Source organism: Desmodus rotundus, chromosome 11 (assembly GCF_022682495.2).
Source record: "Desmodus rotundus isolate HL8 chromosome 11, HLdesRot8A.1, whole genome shotgun sequence".
NCBI lineage: Eukaryota > Metazoa > Chordata > Mammalia > Chiroptera > Phyllostomidae > Desmodus > Desmodus rotundus.
In genome coordinates, this window is record NC_071397.1 from 21,404,078 (window position 1) to 21,427,021 (window position 22,944).

Sequence of the window (22,944 nt, forward strand, 5' to 3'; positions counted from 1 at the left end):
AGAAGATATTAATATGATAAAAGTCAAAAAGTGCTGACAGTCTACTGTCTTCTTCAAATATATCACCTCGTTTAATCCTCAAAAGAAGACACCACCTTATTTACCGGTGTGGAAAGTAAGACTTGGGTTAAAGTTAAGTCTTCTGACTCAAGAGCTCCTAAGTTCTCTTTCCTCTACTACTCCAAAGCTACAGTGACTCCCTACAACATTCCAGAAAGAGCTTTATCTGTTGATGGACCATCCTATTTTACAGGAGCAAAAACTGATTTAAAGGATACACAGTAGATAAAGAACTGATAGCTAGTCCACTGTTCTTCCCTACGAAACACAACAATCCTATTGGTTTAGGGGATTGGACACAAGAGCATTATCAAAGGAAATTCAATTCCTTTTATATTTTTGTTAAAATAAAAAAATAGAGTTTATACTATTTGAGAGACTTTAGGTACTAATGAGAATGAAAGCAGCAGGTTGGAAAAGGTGTGTCTCAAGATGCCTCTATTTGACAAGTCTCTCAACACAGTCATTCCAAGAGCAGAAGTTTAGCTTGGAAGACTGGCACAGAGCTGTGAAGGATGGTGACCTGTGTTCAACTCATAACTGCACCGCTTTCCAACCCTGTCGCTCCCATGGACCTCAGTTTCCTCTCACATGAAGTACCTCCTCAAAGATGCTGAGAGACTCAGACGACATGCCCACGGGGTTCAGTCCAGTGCCCGCCCTCTAGTGAGCAAGGTAACTGTGTACCAGGAGGAATATTGTTGCTTCAACTCTTTTATTCACAAGACTTGACACGGTAGTCAGGCAAAAGCAAGTTCCATATTGACTTTGTCAACACAAGCAAAATTTCCCAAGCCAAAATGTTTGCTTCCAAAGACAATCTCTTCAAAGATGTTTGAACTATTTTGGCAGAAACAAATGTAATCAACACATTTTTAGTGTCTGTTTCCAAGTTTAAAAAATGTGTGAAAATGCCCCACAAAATATTTTTCACCATAAAGATGGCAAAAAATTTTGAAAATTGTATTTGGTTAAGGGCTGCCTCCCTAAAAGGAAGAGTTAAATAGAGGATAAAAGCAAAACATCGACAGGCTTCAAGTGCTAGTGCCCTGAGCTGATGGCTGTCTTTAGCAAATGTTCATTTATTCCTTATTTATATACGGGGAAAACTAACCATAGACATAATTATGCTTGTACAGCAAAGGATTTTAAACTTCTGCATGTCCTTCATTTAACTGAAAAGATAGAGGTATTATTAATACTGACAGAGACCAAAAATCCATACAATTATTTTATAACTAAATTTGTCACCAACTAGTTATGAAATCCAAATGACTAGAAATAGTAAAAAATGCATTTTCATTTTAAAAGATGAAATATTTGGAAAGAAATGAGTTAGTCAATTGTAAGTCAAATGACCTTTGTTTTCAAGATCTGTAGAGGAATGCTACCATACCGAAGGTGAAACATTTAGATTTTATCACAGTCCTTGAATTCTAAGATTCTGGAGCCTAACCTTCATGAAAGACTTTGTTAAAGAAAAAAAACTGAGTAAGTGTTATACTTCAGTAAACTTGAATATTAATGTATTCTAACATGTTGAGATGTTCTCAATTTTTTAAGTGTTTATAATGTAAAAGTCAATTAATAAATATATTCAGCTCTTCATTATTCAGATACAGATAATATAACTAGTACAATCTATACTCCTCCTTCTCTCCCTGACTTCTTTCCCGCTTAGGTCGCTGTGCTATTCATTGTCAATTCACCAAAGGATGAAAGGAGCATACGAATAGTTCAGTTTTCATTAGTTAATACAGCTACATAGTATGGTGGGGGAGTTAAAATTATTCATGATCCTCATCTTAGAGTCTTAACTTTCAGGTGACTCAGTTTACAGCTATGGTCCCTAGTCATTTGTTATGAACAAACCATGGGGGGCAATGCAGAAAAGGGCTATATTTTATTTCTCCCAGAGTAGCGACTTTTGGTTCAATATATAACAAGTAAATAACAAATATTTGGTAGAAAAATTAAAAAAGGGAGGGATGGAGGAGGAAGTGAAAACACAAAACAAACACAAAGCTATGCATATAAATACACGGATTCATAGAAATTTACAACTGAAAAAGATGTATGTGGGGAAACTTCATCAGTTAAATGTTCCATTTAGTAGGTAATTTGGGGTGAAATCTAAGCTCTTCCACTTCCTGGTTGACTCCTTTGTAAAATGGAGCTAATAATAAAACCATTTCCTTGGCTGGCTCTGAAGATTAAATAACAGAATGGTAGAGTGTCTGTCCTATAGTAGGACTCAACAAATTCCATTATTATTAAGACTAGTAGCATGGTCTAGTCCAATATCCTTTCTTTCTAGAGGATAAGAAATAAACCAGAGACAGAGAAATGAAGAAGACTGTCCAAGTCACACAGCTCTCTGGAGGCAAAGCTTGACTAGAACTCACGCCTCCTGCCTTCCAGCCCATAATCCACATTGCTTATGAGAAAACCCACATTGAGAAGAACAGAATGGCAAATGCTAAGCTTGAGCGATGATGATTCTCAAAATTTAGTGTTTTTAAGAAACATGTGGGACGGTGCCTGAATCATATGCGGTGCTCTCTCATGCCCCACTAGAAGACATTCTGACCAAGTTAAATCTGGGGTGAGGTGTTTTCAACACACACCCCAGGTGATTCCACTGTAGGGACCCTGGGGTCACACTTTGAAAAGCACTGCTACAGGATGAGAAGGGTCGCGAGCTCCCCATCCATAGTCATGACCATTACAATCACCTGCGGAGCCCTACCTGATCTACGACATTATAATCACTGGAGTGACATCAGGCATCTGTATTTTTTAAAGCTCCTCAGGTGACATTTACATGTGGTCAGTTACAGAACCAATGGCCTACAAACAGAGAAAACAACCATTTTTGCTGAGATCAATCTAAAGACTGGGATGAGGTGAGATTTGTGAAACTGAAGAAAAAAGAATGCTTTGTGGGAAAAGCTCACATGCAAAGCTCAAAGACTGCCACAAGGTACAGGAAGCATGTGAGTCGAGACAAATAAGGGGTCCCTGAGAAGGTACAGACAGTGAGCTCATTGCTCCCTGCCCCCGAACATGGCCTGCCTCTGCCACCTCTGTTTACAACCCTCATCCTTCGTAGATGAGTATGTATTCCCATAGACACCCACCCCTGCTCTGACCTCACACCAATCCCTTTCAGAACTCTGACAATTAATCAAAGTGGGATGCGGCAGCACAGTTCAACTCAGCTAACGCCACTTACGGTGTTGCTTTAAGGACATTATTTAACCTCTCTGAGTTTTTATTTCCTCATTCTATAAAGGAAAAACTGAACATTTTGCCTATTTCATGTGGTTGTTATGATATCCAAAACCACAATGTGTCTGAAAGCATTTTTTCAATTCTAAAAGCAATGTAAAAATCTAAGGTATTTCTTTCTTTCTTTTTTTAATTTATACTTCCTTATCCTAGTAAAGGTATGCTATGAGTTTGTGCTATTTAGGCACTGAATGAGGGGCTGGCTGAGCCAGCTCCACAGCACCCCTGAACCTGGAAGGCCACTCCAGGTCAGCCTGTAAGGTGATTTATAGAGGACACAGGCTGGTCCCCTACACTAAGACAGACAAATCTCACAGGATCAGTAAGGTTAAGTTCAAAGACTTGCACACGACTTTACTTGGCAGTAAACTCAAAAGTCATCAAGCCCAATCCTGCATACAAATGTCTCAGAGTATGAGTGGATCAAATAGCGAGGACATGAAAAAGTTCTTGAAGGAGTAAGCACAAGAGTAGGGGCTACAGCCCATTTCTGGGACTTAATACTAATCAAGGGCTAACAACTCTCCTGTGCATCTAATTCTCCAATGAAGAATGTAAACTCCAATGCAAAACAGAGAGTTCTGTGCAAAGTTCGAAACGAAGGCAACGAAGCAAACAGAGTCGGACACCTCCAAGGTAACCGGAAGGATGTCCTAAGAGTAGCAGCCAAGCTGTTGGTTCTGACTCTGTGAGGCACCAAATAGTCTTCATCTGGACTACAGGGAAGTGGACATCAAACCCCTCAGGTAAATAAAAACTATCCCGCTCACCTTTTACCTAAAATATGTGAGACTTTGCTAAGTACATCCATATCATGATTATTTTACAAATTTGAATGGCAGGTTTGTGACTTATTTTCACATGCATTTTTCACTGAAGTTTCAAAAATTATTAGCTATGCAATTAGAAGGGAAAAAGGGGCTTATGTACCATGAGGAAACAGATTTTAAGAGTTTCCATTAATGAAAACACGTAAGCCTTACTTGAATCCAAATTATGCAAAAAAAAAAAAAAAACCCAGTTGGAAAACATATGTGAGCAAACCAAGTGGTTCCATTCATAAACACGTGGCAGCCAAGTCGCTTCCTCTCGCACTGACCTTTCTGCTAGACCTACACAGATAATGACAGAGCCTGGATGCTTTCTTTGTAAAACGCAGCCACTGTAAAATGTAAATAGAGTTGATGACATAATATTGGCAAGGTGTGGCAGTGTATATAAACAGGAACAGCTCGGGAGAACCCGAGGCTACGGCCGAGGCTGACCGTGCGCACCAGCCCTAATAAAAGCCTCATCCTGTCACTGTGCAACTGACCTCTGCCCCATGATGCAACGACCTGGCCAAGAATGTTTAACATCACATGTGCCACTCACGTCCAGAATGTATGCTAAAAGACTAAGTTAGAAATAGCTTTTTAAAAAAGCCATCGAATCCCAACTAGAAACAGGTAGAGGAGGCTGCTTGGGTAATGTACTTCTCAGGCACGTAAAACATATTCACTTACATTTTAAAGAAAACTCAAAACCCTAGAGAAGTAATTTGTCTAAAGCGAAAGATCAGTGTTAGGAATAAAGAGCTCAACGTCCTAGCAGTCTGTGTCGTATTCAAATTCCTAGGACGTGCTGCCCAAATGATTCGGATTTTAGACTGGGGTCAGGGAACAACTCATAACAAAGATACAGAATAACAGATCAGGGCAATTTCATCTGTGCCCCTTGCCCCCCACATACACACACACGGAGACCTGAAAGCAATATATGAGTGTTTCTGTATATAAAAACTGATAGAGAACTAGACTTTGGCTTTTCAAACTTACCGATCAGCAAGTCAGTACTAATCATCGGATTCTATCCTTCCTGTGTTTGTCACGAAGCTACGGTCTCATCATGACTGCTTCCTGATTTAATTTTTGCCTACAGTGTTGCTAAGTTTTCAACGCCTACTCCATCGGAAAAGTCAAGAAACATGAACTAAAGAAATTAAAAAGATGTGCGTTTTCTTAAAGAGGTAGTTCAACAATAACAAAAATGTATGGGCTTTTGAAGTTAAAGTGTGATTAAAGAAAATGATGTCACAAAAAATAAAATCATAAAAATCAAACCTACAGCTACCAATTAAATGCACCAAGAACTCTACACATAAACTAATATGAAAATAACTTAAAAAAAAAACTAAATTGCAGAACTGCAGTCAGATGTGAGCACCTGGAGAACGTATTTACACCTTAAACTCAGGTGCCACATCTCACTTACCTCATGTTCATTTGTGTCCTTGGAAGTAGAGGGCACATTAGCACAGAGGGAACGACATCTCTTTTTTTCAAGCTGAAAATGGTGTGTTTCATGAGGACAAGACCTCTCAGTGTTTTGCTTTTCTTGACCACTGCTAAAACTTTTTGATAGGTCTTCAGAGAACTCACTTTTTTCAAGTGATCTCTCTGTACCATAGTGAGAGGAACTGACGCTGGCTGCCTTTCGGAAAGAAAAAACATCAGTTTTGCTCTGGAATGTTATTTCTCTTGTGTTGACATCATCTACATGCTTCTTCCTCTTTGCACAATATGGAGTGCTGTCTTTTTCTGAAATCCTTTCATCCAGTTCACTAACTTTTATTTCTGTTTCACTGCCTTTAGCAGGAGAAATGTTCACACGGTAAGGCCAACTGCTCGCAGCACTCGGCAAAAGTTTCTGCTTAACACCGTCAGCTACCACTTCTGCCGTCTCTCTCCGAATACCATCTTCCAGTGCGAGGTCTGGGGCACTAGATTCTTCCCCTGCTAGTCCCCTGGATAAAAGAGCCGGCTGTTCTCTTGAGAGCTGAATGCTGCTCTTCTTCTTTTCCTCATTTTCATTGTTTGGCTCTCCTGGCTCTGTGTCATTTACAATTTTCTTGATCGGTTTTCTTCTGAAATATTTTCTTCCTGGAGAATATTTTTCAGGGCTCAAAGGAGTTTTGGCAGGATCTAAATATTGTTCTTCTTTCTCAGCTCTTACACATCCACAGATATTCCCCATTGGATTTGCAGGAGATCACAGTTCCACAGATACACTCATTTCCAAATCCAGGGCTTACTTAGATCTTCCCCATTAAATCCGAAAATTCCACTCTGACCTGTAATTCCTCAGACTGTGGGACCATCCTCTTCAGCATGAGGCCATTTTGCTTATGAGAAAGGCACACACAAGAAATGCCATGGCATCCTGCCCGGCTGTGTCCCTGTGTCTCATTAGACAGTGTGACTTATTTCTGGCCACCAATCCTCTTAGACAAACATTACTGCTCACTGTCAAACTGCAGCACGGACGGGCTCGCGAGGCAAACCCTTGGCTTCGTTACACGAGGAGGTTCTGGCCCTCACTGTAACTTTCAGTTTTCTGAAGTGCAGCTACGCTACCAAAGTCTTAACCTTTGAAACTATTTGTGATTCAACAAATCTGAGTGCAAACAGAAAGCAAATGCCCGTGAGGAGACATTTACCAAAGTGCCTTTCAAATTTCATTCCAGAGAGTCTCCACCATTTCACTCTTTTCCTTAAGAAACACCAACTAATTTTGGCAGTTGAAAAGAAAACTCCAAAATCTCTGTAAAGCACATTGGGGCTTGTATTCAAAACAGCCATAAAAAAAGTAACAGGACAACTTAACAGCTGAAGGAGATATAATAAACGCACAGTGCCTAAAATACTCTATTAAAATTGTTTCTCAAACCAATTTTTTCAAAATTGGTTGAAATATTTTTCCTAGCCATTTCCATTATGTGCTCATTAGGATTTTCATGTAAGCAAATTGATAAATTTTATGATTCAAAGCATGGAACACTCAGCCAAAAGAAACATTTGTGTGTTCTCTTACATGAACTAAGGCAGTTAAACTTTATATGTAACTTTTACAATTGTACCTTAGTTAAATATTACATAGTTTTTCTAGGCCCTTGCTATAAAAATAATGAGCCAGCACGGAACCTGATTATCTAAGGTGTGCATATTTCTAACACTGAGTCATAGCCAGGGCAGAAAGGAAATCAGTATAGTAGGGCACAGCTGGACTTACACGTAAGCAGAAATCATCTAATAAAAGTAAATTGCTAATTGCTTTTTTCTACGTAGTGTTTGGACTAATCAAAAGATGAAACTTGTTAGGTTTTTCTAAATACGAATACAGTTAAACAGTCAAGTTAGCAATGTTGTCTATGTTTGTCAATAATAGACCTGCACCGTGAGCTTTTCCTTAATTATTTAAAGAGAAAATCAAACAAACTTCCATGGCAAAAAGTGAATATCCTAGAAGACAAGCTGGCAAAAATAAAGCCTCTGATTTGTTCTTTCGTTCATTTTCCATTTGATTTCCAGTGTCTTTGACGGCAATAAAACATTATTCAGGAGAATTTAAAAGCAGAATGGCCGGCACCTGCACCGACAGGATGGAGGCGCAGCCCGTGATTTACGCCCCACCCGCCCCGCCCCCAGCCGCGCCGCCCTGAGCGGCTGTCCAGGCTCAGGCCCTCGCACAGCACTCCCGTCTCAGAAACGGCCCAGCTTTACTGTGTGCCTGGGAGCTGGCCATCGTGTTGCAAAGCCGATCTGTAACATCAGTGAAAACTTCCGTTACTCTCTAACACCTTCCTGAGCCTGCTACAACACTCCTTCCTCTACATCCCTATTTTTATTTATATCGCAATAAATTAAACATGACTATAGGTTATAGTCATGTTCATGAATGACTATAGAATGTTTGTAGAATGCTTATGAACATTCTCCCAATAGACAGAACTACATATTTCATTATTTTAGTATCTCTGGATCTAGCATATGGTAGCTAATGATGTAGGAGTGCTGGGTTGATAATGCTTACCTTCCACCAGCCTGATTAGAAAATAGATTCAATGTACGATGCTCATAACAGTTTAAAAATAAATAAACTGGTCTTCTGAAATTACTTCCCTTACTTATGTCAAGTATAGAGAGAAAGAAAAAAAAGCCCAGTTGCTTTGAATGAGAATGAGTATCACTACTATAAATAGCCTTGTATCTTGGCAAAACCAGTAAAATTGTTCTAATATTAAATTATCATAGTACTAAAAAAAGTCAATAGAAATAAAGGAACATTTCTATTTACCAAAATATCGATGTGTTTTCACTTTAAATAGATCTTGGTCTAATTTTTAAATATTGTTGATAATGCAACAGTCATTATTGTCTAATTCAGGTGCTAAAATACACTGGTCCTAATAGGCCACAGGATCATATTAGAATCAAACTTCTTTTGGTTCTTCTGTGCCTGGTCCTCCTCTCTCCTCCAGACACCTGAACCCAAAGAGCTTTCTTAATACATTCTTCTTTTTCTGAATGACATTTCACTTAAATTTTCTCAGAGTTAGGGTCTAAACATACTACTTGTAATTCACAATCATTTACTCATATTCTGGTCTGTTATATTTTCTGGTTTCTGCTCCCAGGAGCTTGGGAGTATTTCTCCATGGTCTCCAATGTCTTCCTTGTATACAAATTCCTAACCTGTACTCAGTCTTAAATTTTTCACGCTCGCTAGTAGCATTTCATACTGCTTACTGTGCCTTTCCTGAAATTCTCTCCCCGACTTCATCAATACTACACATCCTTGCCATTTCACCCACTTCACCAAACGTTCTTTTTCTGTTGCCCCAAGTGGATCTTCTTCCTCCTGCACCCCTAGTCATGAAGCCCTCCCCAAACCGCTGTCCTTTGCTCTTGACTCTTCTCCATGTATGCGCATCTCTTAGACCCTCTAAAGATCCCTTGTCTCTGACAGATCCGATGGCAACTTGTATACTGCTAACCCCCAAGTTTTCTCTGCCTTTGACTCCTCAGCTCTGCTCTGCTCACAGATCTCCAACTGCTAAGCAGACAAATGGACGGGATGTTCCACCAGGCCATCGAACCTGCCAAGGTCTTTAGTTTTGCCCTTACCATCACCCCCATTTCTCTCAGTAGTTTGGTTTTTTCTTGGTTGGTTGGTTGGTTGGTTGGCTCGTTGGCTGGTTGGTTGGTTGGTTGGTTGGTTTTCACCTCCCAGGCTGAAAGTTTAGAGTCATCACCTTTATTCCCTCTCCTTCATCTTCTATTGACTATCACCAAGTGCCCTTCTTTCTTCCTTCCAAATGTCATCTCTTGGATTCAATTGTGCATCCGCACCTCAGTCTTGGCCTTCATCACTTTACCCAGAGATCACCACCTCAACTCCTTAGATTATCTCCCTGACTGTGGATTCTGCTCATTTTAATTTATTTTGCATAGAATCGACATGGTGAGTTTCCTAAAATAACACTTTTCAGGTTCAGAGTGATTCAGTGGCTCATGCAGTGCCATCACAGCCGTGCATACAAGAGCCAGCAATGAAACTGAGCTCTGCCTCCCTCCAAAACCTGAGTGGTTTCCCTCTGCCCCACAGGGATTCTTACTCTGAAATTCAAAACCCAGACACAGCTTGTTTAACCAAGTCTGTCAGTAATGACAGGATTTGGCTCCCTATCCCAGTAGGCCTCTAACCCTCCAAAGTGGGGTTCTTGCAGTTTCAACCCTACTAAAAGTTGAGGGACCTGAACCACTTAGGGCTAATTAAAGAATCCCTGAGAAAGCAGCCAAGGAACTCCATGAGAAATCAGCTTCTGGCCAGTTCTACTTAGTCTTTACCCAATTCTGGTACCAAGGTCTGACACCATGCCCAAATCCCTGCCTTGGTGTAGTGCTCAGTACTCTGGGTACTGTAAAGATGGGGTCCTCTAAAAACGTAAACTCACAGGGCTTGGGGGTCCCGCCCCCTGTTCCTGTTTCTGGATCTTCCTGACATCAATGCCCAGCCGAGTGGGTATTCACCTATATTAGCTGCCCTGTAGTCTGGCGACCTGACACCTGGTTACCTGGGTCTCCTGGTACCTGAGTCTGCCCCTCCGCTTTCTGGTTGCCACATCTTTGCCCAGTTGCCTGTTCAAAACCTGGAACTTACCTGGACTCTACCTCCTATAGCTCTTTATACCTGTCATATTTTTCCTATTCTCCAATGAGCCTCAGGTACATTATTTTCCACAATTCCCCTACAAATCCTACACCCCAGTCAACTGTTTTTTAAATCTTCACCCAAAGAAGGCGGAGAGAGAGAGAGGGAAAAAAACACCAATTGGCTGCCTCCTGTCCATGCCCCAACCAGGGATCGAACCCACCACCTTTTGGTGAACAGGACAACACTCCAACCAATTTAGTTAGCCACTCAGCCAGGCCCCCCAATCAAATTTTTAAAAAGAAAAAATAAATGTAACTCCTCTCAAAATCTGGTTCAAAACCCCAGCTCCTTTCTGAAGCTGGCAAGCTATCTATCTCTTCCCCTTTCAAGGTCCAGCTGCACAGTAGACAGCCAGTAAGGTGAGCCGTGTGCCCACTTGGGCCAGACTCTGCTGCACATGAACACCGTGTGGGCGGGCGCGGCATATTACCAAACCAAAGCAAGTTCCAAAATTATAGGACTCTGCTTTTTGAATGAAGATGATTTTGTCAAAATGTATATAATTTTACAAAACCTAAAAATCCAAATCAACCCTTTGTTATTGAATAATAATTCGTAGCTGATAAATTTTTATTTATTTGCATTTACTCTCTTAAAATCTTGTTTGAAAACGAATAGTTCTATACAAAAACATGAATACTAATTCAGATCTCTTTATCATGTTTATACTGCCATCTAGTGTCTACCAATAGAAGAAAATAGTTTGCATAGTCTGGAAACCATAACATCAATGAAAACCATTCTAAATTAAGGATTGAGTAATAAAATGTTCATATATCTAAGTCAGGTAATACTTCCAAAAAACAACAACAAAAAAAACGTGTTGTATTCAATTAAAGGGATCTTGTCTTCCAACTCTGAGATTACAAGTGTCCTAACAACAGTCAAGATTATCAACAACAGGAAATGGGATACCAGGTGCACAAATAGCTACTTGAAAGGAATAATACAAATATATTGTTTTTAAAAAAGAAGCCCAAAATTTATTTCCTCCCATTGTATATGCATGTGTAATTCACTTTTGAGGTGAACCGTCTGAAAACCAGCAATAAGAGGCCAAAAGAAATGACAATCAAGGGAAATTGAGCTTACCTGAAAGTGCAAAATTATTGTCCATATTAATCCCAAAGTCAATTTGGGATTTCCATCTGTTATGTCATCATTTCTAATATTCACTAATTTCACCTGTTTTACGTGTGAAGAAGAGAGAAAACAACCTGTTTTTCAAACCATCACATGACTTATTTTTACCTACATAGAAGCGATTCTAAAATATATAAAGAAAAAACACTGAATGATTTAAATACCATAATCCTTAAAATATTGTTTTACTCCCTATCTACACTCATTTTAGATTGCAAATTATAAAGTAATCACAAAGAAACATGAGCATTACTTTGGTTTCATCTTCTAGATCAAATAAAATTATTCATTTGTCAAAACAAAATACAACTCAAGTGAGAAGTCCTAGGTACTTAAGATTTTAAAAATTGGAAGTTTGTAAATAAGCTTTATTTTACAGTTAAGTGGGAAACTATTCTGAGCCATAAAATAATTTTGAAAACTTTCTCCCACTTCCTTCACAAAGGGAATAAAACTAGGATTATTGTTCTGTTTATCATAAAATATTACCCAAATAAGTACATATATGGGTGATTGGACATTTGGACAGCTATTCAAATATAAAAACATATATGTGATAATCAGGTAAATAAATGTAATGATGTCATCTAATGTTTACCGCCTGAATGGACAAAATAATTAAATATCGTGAATTGAATATCAAAAATTAAGTACAATGGTATCTAACATTTTACTTTCTGAACAAGATACTGCCAAAAATATTTCATACCAAGAGATATAATTAACCATTAATCCTTCATAAAACTTCCACTAGAATTAAAAATGATGATGCAAATAACAAATAATATTTAAGCACAGACTAGTTACTAGAATTTAATAAATAAAAATCATTTTAATTTTCATAACAACCTAAGTGAAAGACTAACATAAGATAGTTTCCCTCTCCCCCTTGCCCTCCCTTCCTTTTTCCTACTCCATGAAAAATCAAAATTGTTGCCACCTCTGATGGCAACAATTTTCAGCAACTTTTAATTCTCCTGAATTGAATCAATTATTAGGTCTACATGACTATAAGACACAATGCTACTAAAATCAAGATCATATCCAGTATGATGTTCATTCTTTTCCATGATTTCTTCTGAAACCCCAAGCCAGTTGGAGACTGTAGTCAGAAATGTTTTATTTTTAACCACTTATAAATTACCCAGTATTATCTACTTCTAAAAAATAAAGTATTGCCTCATCACAACTAAATATTGAAAATACACTAATTTTTAAAGTATTATACAAAGTATTTTTATAAAAATGATTTTATAAACTAAGTATAAATATTAAGGTATTGCCTCCCTACTACTAAGAAGTGTTCAGAGACATCCTTAACATTCTGTGATTAACTTCCTAGGCAAAAGCACTCCTAGACAGAAGGAAAACTGGTAGCTCTTATTCCAACGGGAATGTAGCCACTTATAATCCATCTAAGCTTACACCTGCTATTAACTTTCTTTTCTTTGGAGTAAATGTTTAAAACCATTTCAAAATATCTGTCTCACAAAAGCACAAGTATAATGATTAGAATTTATAGTCACTTTAACCTTTTCATTCCCTAACAGGTTTCTGTGTAGATATTATACTCAGTCACATATATTTATATGATAACGGTCTTTGAAAAACATCATACCTGGCGTCTTTTCAAATAGTCAAGTGCAATTTGTACATTCTGTAGTCTGTGAAAACGCATCCGACCTTTTTCTCGGGGCTAAGGACAGAAAAATGCAGGGTATAAAAAACACTAGTTTCTAATACCACTGACCATGCTAAATATATTACATAAATATACTTCATGTTCGTCTTAATATGTCAAAACGGTATTTATTGTTTGAGTAAATCCATTAAATTTTTAAAGGTAGTTCTAATTTTTTTGTATTATCTGGGATTAAATTTAAACTACTAGGGAATTTTCCAAATGTATTTTGTTTAAACAGATGCTTTATTCCAAAGGAGAAACTACCATAGAACATACAGATTTTTACATTCACTAAACTACAATTCTAGCCTACAATTATTAAACTATTGATGCACAAAAAGAATTAAATACCATTCTCCATTTTTCCCTTCTTCATGAAACTCTATTATCAAGATGATTTTTATAATTATATATGTATGGTGTGTAAATGAAAATAAGGTAAGGTAGCATGCAATTAGTATAAAAAAATCACCAAGAAGGAGAAAGACAGTGGAGTTTTACTTAGCCATGATAGAGGAAGAGAGAAAAGTAATTAAAGCCATATATTATATTTCCTCTTTATTTTATTTTAGGTTTTTGCACAAAATTGGATGGACTCTATTTACATTGCTCGGGGAAGGACATGGTTATTTACTGTCTCAGGAACGCTGATAAACCATGATTCTGTTCCTTGATACTGTTTTCCTTAGGAAACGTTGCGACTCAGCAGAAGGAAAACATAAGGAAACAGAGTTGGGAAAATGCTTAACAAAAAATACAAAGGATGGAGCTGAAATTTACCACATCAAATCTTCCAAAAGGGAGAGAAAGAAAACTGACAGCGTAGCTTCTCAAATATGAATAGGCTGCTGAAGCCAAAGCATAATAAAACAGACAGCAGACTACAGAATGGGAAATTAGGTTCTGTACAACCCAATACAGGCAGGAATGGTGCTGATGAATTCATCACTGGCTCCAAAAAAGCACCATTTCCAATGAATGAAATCAGGGGTGCTAGGGAGGTAGACAGCAGAAGAAGCACCTCTGTCTGGCAGTCACCTAAGTGTCACGGAGATGAAACAGCTCTGCGGGTTCTGTGGGACTCGAGATTTCAAAACCTTCCCCCTTTCTAAATAACACGAGACACAGAAGGTAGGTAAAGAACGTCCATCAAATACCTATTGCTAACAGGTATTCCAGAAGTAGAAGAAATTTGCAGAAAAATTAGCAGGCTAGTTGTGAAGATGTCTGTAACTATATAAAATCCTTTAGCTAAAATGACATCTCTTCACTTAAGTACTTACATTTGATTACCATGCAGAGCACAGTAATCTATAAATAAATGTAAAGAGAAAATATTTCCTTTGTCCAATTTCTTGGTACACACACATCCACCTCACTGTGGGTTTTGGTCCTTTCCATAGTTTTCTAAAAAGGAGCCCGAACCCGTGGGTTACTTCTCTACCACGTTAGCGCTCACCGCACTGTAACGGCTAGGTTAGTCGAGTTATGGGGGCCGACACCTACCCCCTTATCCTCATCCTCCACATCCTCATGCTGTTCATATTCGCATGCTTCTGTTGCACTCACCAATCGTAAGGTCTTCAAAAAATCTCGCTCCCTTGGCTAATGAATATAACAGACAGAAGAAAGGACAGCAAAGACACAAGACAGACCAGAAATGAAAAGAAGAGCATGAACAGAACATAATGAAGGAGAACAGGTAACCGAGAAGGGGGGAAGTAATGTTCACAAAAAAAGGAAATGACACCTGTGGAGTGGGTTAGACCACTTTTCAGAAAGCCATGTTTATCTCCTTGCTATTTGTGAGTCTTTTAACATGTGGTTATATTTTGTATCCAACTCCTGCTAATCAAAAAAACCCAAAGGTAAAAAAAAAAAAAAGCAAAAACAAAAAGTGTTTTAATTATAAAACTGATTATATAAGCAAAGTAATTAAGTGCTTCAATCTCCCAAAGTAACATCATTCGAAGTCTAAAATTGCTTAGGAATCCAACCAGAGCTCTTTTTTTTTTCCGGGCAGAATTTGCAGCTCAAAAGATGAATAGTGTAAAAATCTGAACAGCCCGTGCTGAAAACATACTAGTCATATGCACACGTTCATCAGAATAAGAAGTTTACAACTTACCAAGGTGTCTCCTGAAAGAACCTCTAAAAGAGAGATCAAGTTGTGTCCGTCCCTCAAGTCTTCATAGAGATCATTCACATGCTTTCGAACCTACACGGAAAAACCAATTTAACTTTTGGTCCTAGAACCCAGGATCATCCTTAATACTCAACCAAGAAAGGAGACAAAGTAGAAAACATTTCTTATGTGGTATTCATTCACAGAATGATTTTTAAAATTTTTATTCTCTTTCTACTTAAAAATTGAATTTAAATTGAAAATCTTAACACTCAAAAGGTAATTTTCAGATAAATAACTCAGAAAGATGAATAGAATTATTATTGAATACATGTTTTAACATACTATATAAATATAAGCCTGGACAACTACATGAAATTACATTTTTTCGATTTTTTATTTATTGATTACAGAGAGAGAGAGAAAAGAGGCAGAGAGAGAAAAAGAGAGAGAAACATCGATTTGTTGTTCCACTTATTTATACAGTGGTTGCTTCTTGTATGAGCCATGACTGGGGATCGAACCCACAACCTTGGCTTATCGGGCAACACACTAACCAACTGAGCTATGCAGCCAGGACTAGAGTTACAATTTTTAAAAATTACAGGCAACACCCTGACCTTCTTCATGACTCCTAATACAGCAACCGGAGTCAACTTAGCAAGAGAGGAAACTTTTTACCCCCCGTTGGCCTTCCTTTCCCTGGGCCGTAAGATCCGGGAAGCCAGCAGCACACACTCCACTCATTCAAAACCCACAGATGCAAGCTGGGTGAAGGGTACGATTTTCACAAGCTCCCGTGAGTCCATAGTTATTTCAAAATAAAATGTTTTTTAAAACTTCACATATGTGAGGTGAGAAGACCTCTGCCCAAACCTTCCTCTGCACAACAGTAATCTTGTGTTGGTGCAAGGTTTTCAAAACCACGTTATCACACGCACAAAGTTAACCCTCAACCTACGCTAGCTCCTTCCTCCATCCCACAAGCCCGATGTAAGCTTGTGATCTTAGAGCGCAAACCACCAACGATTTCCCAAAACCTCTGTTCGGTGTGCCAAGGAGGGATATCTCCCATAAATGCTGGGCCTCCTGGACCCACACTCTCCCCACCCACGTCCTGCTTGAGTCACAGGGCACCCCGCAGTCCACTTCCTTTGTCTTTCGCACTCCAGGACAGCTAAAGATGGGGTGTGATTGTGAACACTTATTTCACAGGAAGACAATTTCACAGCTTGCTTTGCCAGACTGAGCTAAACCTTCTACGTCAGGGAAATTTTCCAAAGCGAGGTGTCATTTTTCTCCATATTCACTCAACAATAAAGAAAAGTAAATCAGGCATGTTCATAAAAGGCAAATAATATTATGCCATCAAAACGTAGAAGAAGAGAAAGCATTTCAGTCTTGCTTCTGCCGCGGGTCCCATAAACTAGTACCAGCTGCCAATACTTGCTCGGTTTCAATTTTCTCAACATCAAAATAAAAATTTGAAAACAAAAAGCCTCTGTCCAAACTACAGAACAAAATTCTATGATCTGAAAATAAAATTGTCGTCTTTTCAAAATTCATTGTGTCAACTTAAAAGAAAATATGTAAAATGGAAAGCTTCTCTGAAGCCTTTGGTCCTAATTTCTTAAGACTTTGGGGGGAAAGGCAGAAATAGACTAGTTAACATTTGCAATGCCCGAAAACGTTCTGAGGCATTGGTTGTCACGTACTACTGCCTATTTTCCCTGTCTCGGGTCCTTATTCTGAGGGTCTACAGAAATATTGGATATAAAAGAGACTACATAAATATAAGACATTATCGTCTTTATCGCCCTATGAAAAACAAATGTCACTGTTATGAACAATAATAAACAAAAATACATACACGGTAAGTTAATACTAGGTACCTGACCCTGTGCAAGATCTTTGAAAATCTTGGCTTGCTCTCCTCACCACAGAAGAATGAGATAAAAGAGAATGTTAACTAAAGATTACAAGTCAGCACCATGGGGAAAGAGTGGCAGTGGATAAATTGAGAGGAGAAAATGGGGTTCTGGAGAAATATATGATTTTAGGAGAAAGAGAAAAAGGAATGAACTAGTTAAGCCGACAGAGAAAAGCTTTTTATTTTGTCCGGAGTCTGAGTCAGAGGCATCTGCACTGGCAGCTTTCTTCACAAACGACTGTACTAACTGCCAACAGTCGGATCCTTCCGTTTTCAATTTTTAATAAAATAGCCTTTCTTCTCATTTTGGATATCTTCTCCCTGTGGAACAAAGAACTGTCTGAACAGACAGAGCTAAAGGAGCAGATGAGCAACGTAAAAGCACTTTGAAATACCCTGGGATTAAATTATATAACGTGAATTACATAAAGGGGGGGGATATCATTTTCTATATTTCATACAATTCTCCCAGAATTTTGCAGAGCTTTTTAAAATGCTGTGTTCTGCACTGCGCCGGCAGTTTGCCCCTAGAGGGCACCAACCTTTTGCTTAAGAGTATCCTAAAAACAGGGAAGTAAAGTACTGCAGAAAACAATGGTGGGGAGGGGAGGGGAGGGAGACTCTAAACAGGGCAGTGGTGAGGATGATTGAGGCAAAGAGTATTTCAAATTTATTTTGGAGAGAGAATAGAAGAGATTAGGCCAGGTCTGCATCATGGAAATGGCTTAACTGAGGAAACATACCACTCTAAAATTTTTACTGTGTTAACTTGTAATATTTGGTTTTCTGTGGGCTAAATCAAATTCAACTTTAAAGATAAGACCATTGTCTAGGTAGTTATTTAATGTTTAAAACAGCCTTTTTCAAAAGTCTGACTTTATAGTGGTGGTTGTTAATCCAGACAAATTTGACAAAGTTTTACTTTCCATATTTAAACACACTGCTATCATACAAGGCAGTTCAATTCAGGTCATGGAGCACCCTCTATATGCCAGGGAACCATTCAACTTCTATGGGTACAAAGATAAATAATAAGAGAGTGTCACCTCTTGAGGCTTGCAGTCCCAGATGGTAGAAATTTTCGAGAGGAAATTTCAGTATAAATATACTCAGGGCGTACTCAGGAAGCTGAAAGGAGCCTTAACCAAGTCTGGAATCTAACAAGTCCTCCCAGCTAAGATATGAAAATGTTCCAGGTGCAGGGAAGAACAAGAGCAAAGGAAAAAGGTAAGGATGCATGCAACTGTACGGTGAGCTCCAGGGAGGGAAAGCAGTCCGTGAAATCGATGAAATGAGAGGTGGAAGGTGAGGTAGGAAAGGTGGGCCAGGAGACATGGCGGCTTTACATGTCATTGAAAAACAGCTTAGACTTTTCCTAAGCAAAGAGAACCACTGAAGGCTGTTAAGCACAATGATCACATAGCATCTCTGACCAATGCATGAGCTTCCCTATAAACTACTATCTTGAGCACATCGGATCACAACAAAGATCCCCCAAATAAAAAAGCAAACTAGAGAGGACATTCATGGGTAAAATGTGTGCATCCCAGCGCAGCAGCAAGAAGGGAAATATCAGGAAGGATTCACAGTCCTTTCTTAAAGAAGCTCTACATCTAAAGGATACAGTATTATGGAAAATAACCGGCTTTCTTTAGAAAGGAGCATAAATAATGAAAGAAGGCTTGTCCCAAATAAGATCAGCGCACTGCCTTGCACGAACTTGGGTAAAGAGAAAGGGGACAGTCAGCTTCAGTGAAAACGAATAAAATGATTTTCAATGCAATGTTTTTACTACTTCAAAGAAATACATTCATAGAAAAAATAAGCTACTGAATTCTCCTGGGAGAGCTCCTTAAAAGTTCTATTTCAAAAAAATAAATAAAAATAATCTATCAATATATCAGCATTATCAATTATTGGTAAGTAAATTGATGCTTTTAAGATACACAGAGATGCTTTAAAATATTCTCTTAGGTAGTTGTCTTATCTGAACAGTTTTGCTCATTACAAGTTTATTTCATTATTATTTCTTTAAGAGTTGTGAAAGAACAAAAGTACAGCTCAAATTCTACCTAAATTACCTTGTGCAATTTTATACGGGTGCAGGTATGTACAATGGGGAAACATCTTCATGGGGTGTACAATAGTAAAGAGGTTTCATGCTTTCTAAGCAATATGTTCAGTCATCATTAACGCCAAATATAATTAATCTTTTTTACTGTTTTTTAAACTATAAAGATATCTGTTGTATATCTTAAGGTTTAATAAATAAAATAATGAAGACTTTGAAACAAACTGATGTTGGCTCTAGGCAGTGCAAAAAACCTACTATGGCACAAGGACCCAATTATTTCTTTGACAAAGAAGATGTCTCTTTTAAACTTTCAGGCTGACAATCTGCAATCAAAAAAAAAGTTTATATTACTGATGAAATTTCAATTTTTTGTTTGGGGGCACTGTCGTCGCAACTCTTGTGCCCAGGTTCATCACTGTCATGGGGGTCTTTTTAAAAGGCTATTTCAAATTTAAAAATGTAACAGTGTGTTACTCCTCTCTACTAATTTGTTTGGGGTTTGGGGTGATGGGTTCCGGTCTGGTCTGGTTTGGGTCTGAGCCCTTTACCTTTCCTGCCAGCTCTTCCCTGTTGTCAACAGGAAAACAGACAAAAATCTATTTTTTGCATGTTTTCCCCTCATCCTGCAGATCTGTATAGACCTGGGTGTCAAGCATTTATAAATAAAGTAACTGAGAGAGGAAAAGAAATTCAGAAACCAATTACTTTGCATATGAATTTTTCTGTATCTGACCATTGTCTTTGGAGTTAATTTCTATTAAAGATGTGTTCTGGGGAGCCTCCCTGCTAAAATGTCGAACAAATGAGCCCTGGTTTATAAAGGCATGAGCATCATCCATTCCATGTAGTCTTTAAAAATTAGGGGGTGAGGGAGATTTTAAGAGAGGCTAAAGGATGCTTCTGACCAGAATTCTGTTACTGAGGGTAAAAATTCCCTGATATGAAACAGAAAAATAAAGGTCTTGCCTTCTTAAAATTCTTCAAATATCCTCCTAACTCATTACTTATATAAATCTTTAAACTATTTGTCATTTCAAAAGACCATGGTAAGCACCACTCAACCAAGAGCAGTTTTCAGAAACAGCATAACGAAAAGAGAAGGAACCAGTAACTGGCATTTTACGCTCACCCCTCTCCTATTCCGCTCACATTCTCACCATCTGGGCAGTGGGAAGAAAAAGCTGGGGAATGTGGGGGTTGTAATCACTTGACACTTCTAACAAATAATAATATAGTCCACAAAATTAAATTTCTATATAAATATAAATGTGACCAGAGCAATATATAAAAAGACGTACAATGACAACTGAGAATACTATTATAATAGCTAACTCCTACCTACATACTTGCTTATATGAGTTCATTTGTGCCAAGTGCTAAAAAATATAACTAAATGTAAAGTGAGTCTATTTAACCTAGGTATTCTCCACCTACAGCATCGAAGTCCTGCCCTTTACCATCAACATTTTAAACAGATTCTACTATATTTTCAAATTCTAGTTTTTATTGAAAAAATTGTGAAATAGACTTGTGCATATTTTTCAACAAAAATCATGTAAAAATATTTTAAAGAATTTTAATTGGTGTTATTTAAATTTAAATTGGTTTATAGTCATGACCAAAATTCACAACCCGTTTTTAAAAATGTGTATTTCCTCAATAAATCCCCACTAAAGACTGTCTGGTTGGTAAGGTTGTACCAATGACGTAAGTCAGGATCAGATTAATTATTATAAATTGGAGATGCATTCAGGTAAATGTATTCATTTCCTATATAAAAATAAAGACAGCTTCTTGGATGGAACAACCTATCAGCCACTGGCCCGTTAATGCCAGGTCACCTTATCAGACGAATTTTGTTAACACCTATGTAGTATCCACATTATCGATTCAAAGACGGAAAGACGTGTGAGGGTGGGTTCCAGGAGACAAAGCAGTGTGAAAGCAGGACCGCACTCCAGAGCGGGGCTTCTCACAGTGAGAAGGTGGCAGAAGCGCCCTGGGCAGCTGGCCAGTGGGCGAGAAGGGTCCAGGAAAGGGACACAGAGAAGGGACAGACAAAATTCTCAACTACCTTGCAATTCTGACTCAAGTGCTGGTTAGGCCAACTGCTTGCTGAATACTTCTGAGCTGAATCATCTCCTTTGGGGCCTTTGTCAAATGCATTAATTATTCATGATTAATAGGTCGTCAATGCCTGACTTGTTACACAATGACTCAACAATTAAGTGGACACTTGTCCCAAGTAAGAACTATCTTCTCTCCTTCTGGCACCATTTAAAGTACCTTTTACAGCATAGGTGTTTATAAGGGAAAAGAAAACAGCTATACTCTCAATGCACAGAAAAAAAATCAAAGAACCAACTGAGACCTCAAAAATAACCATCTGCTTCAGGGATGCTGTCTAGCACAGCTCCGCCACTCCTCAGGGAGCAGGGAGCCCCCTGCTGGAATGGATGTACTATAATGAGTCAGGCTCATGGTTAGGGGCAAGCCAGGTCCTCATAGAGAGGGGAGAGCACAGGGCAAGTAATAAAATCCACCTGCGGATAAGGCGCCAGGAGAGGTGGAGCTGGCCAATATGGGTATCTTCTGGTCACACCTCCAGGGCGCTTCCTGGTGTCCCTTTCAGAACATTGTTTGCCAGGGAAAGACACTACCAAGGACAGGGATGACACAAGAAGCTGCTTCATCTCTTTTTAAGTCTCAAGGATGAAGGAAAATTTACAGGGTCTCTTATTAGCATATTTTGTAGTTTTAAGACTTTTAGAATATTCTAATACTTTATATGCAGACGAATGCACTCTTCTTTAAACCTAAGCCCATTTCCTTAAGTCCTTACATATAAACAACTGAGAACAACTGGTTGTATCCTCTTCATTAAACCTTTGAAATAATCCAGGATTACGAACACAGCAACTGTCACAGGGAGATGAACACTGCAACTATTTTTAAAGACACCCCCAGATGATGAGATTCCGCTGCCTCTGCCAGAATGCATGCTAATGCTTCACACCTCGTCTTGTTATTTTTTAACATTTTTTGTTGCCTTAAATTCAGATGAAACTCAAGTCCCCAGCATCATGATTTACATTTCCAAAATAAAACCACTGTAAAACATATCTGGGAAACTCTTATGATTGGACTGAATTATAAAGTCAGACTTATTCCACTGATTACTTGATACAAAGAATTTTGACACATTAAAATTAATCTCCTCAACAGAATTATACCTTCTGTAGGAAGAGGAAGACTTTCAAAGATGCTATCAATTTTTGCAAGGTGATAATGTTAAAATGACATTACAATTTTGCCAAATTTCCCAATTCTAATCTACTCAACAAGAGGTCTGTGGACCACACATGCTCAGCATCGTCCTCCCAGTTGTAGTGACTAGTCTGAAAAGATGCACATTCATGTTCATACTAAAGTCTAAAATCTAAGCAGAAGTTATTTTGTCTCTAGCCACTGTTTCAAGCACCCTCTCTTTTAAACTTATGTTCTGCCAAGAGTAGGCTTGAGCCAGGTTAACACCTAGTAAACTGGAGGCCACATTTGCGAAGGTGAAGCGCAGGACACAGCTGCGGGCACACTGAGAGACG

The 22,944-nt window shown here is 38.5% G+C and overlaps 1 protein-coding gene across 12 annotated transcripts in view; it reads right to left on the minus strand.

Moving 5' to 3' along the window:
• The window catches only part of DST (dystonin), a 422,554-nt gene that overhangs the window by 203,020 nt on the left and 196,590 nt on the right, over nt 1-22,944 (minus strand). For 11 of the 12 annotated variants that reach the window (XM_053913661.2, XM_053913670.2, XM_053913655.2 and 8 more), the window contains 3 exons: nt 15,342-15,431; nt 13,148-13,225; nt 11,479-11,571 (listed from right to left, as the gene is read on the minus strand). In XM_053913661.2, the coding sequence (XP_053769636.1) occupies nt 11,479-11,571; nt 13,148-13,225; nt 15,342-15,431 (261 nt within the window). Of the gene's footprint in view, nt 1-5,604; nt 6,681-11,478; nt 11,572-13,147; nt 13,226-15,341; nt 15,432-22,944 lie in introns of those variants that run through there. The other variant, XM_053913660.2, reaches the window with a different exon arrangement.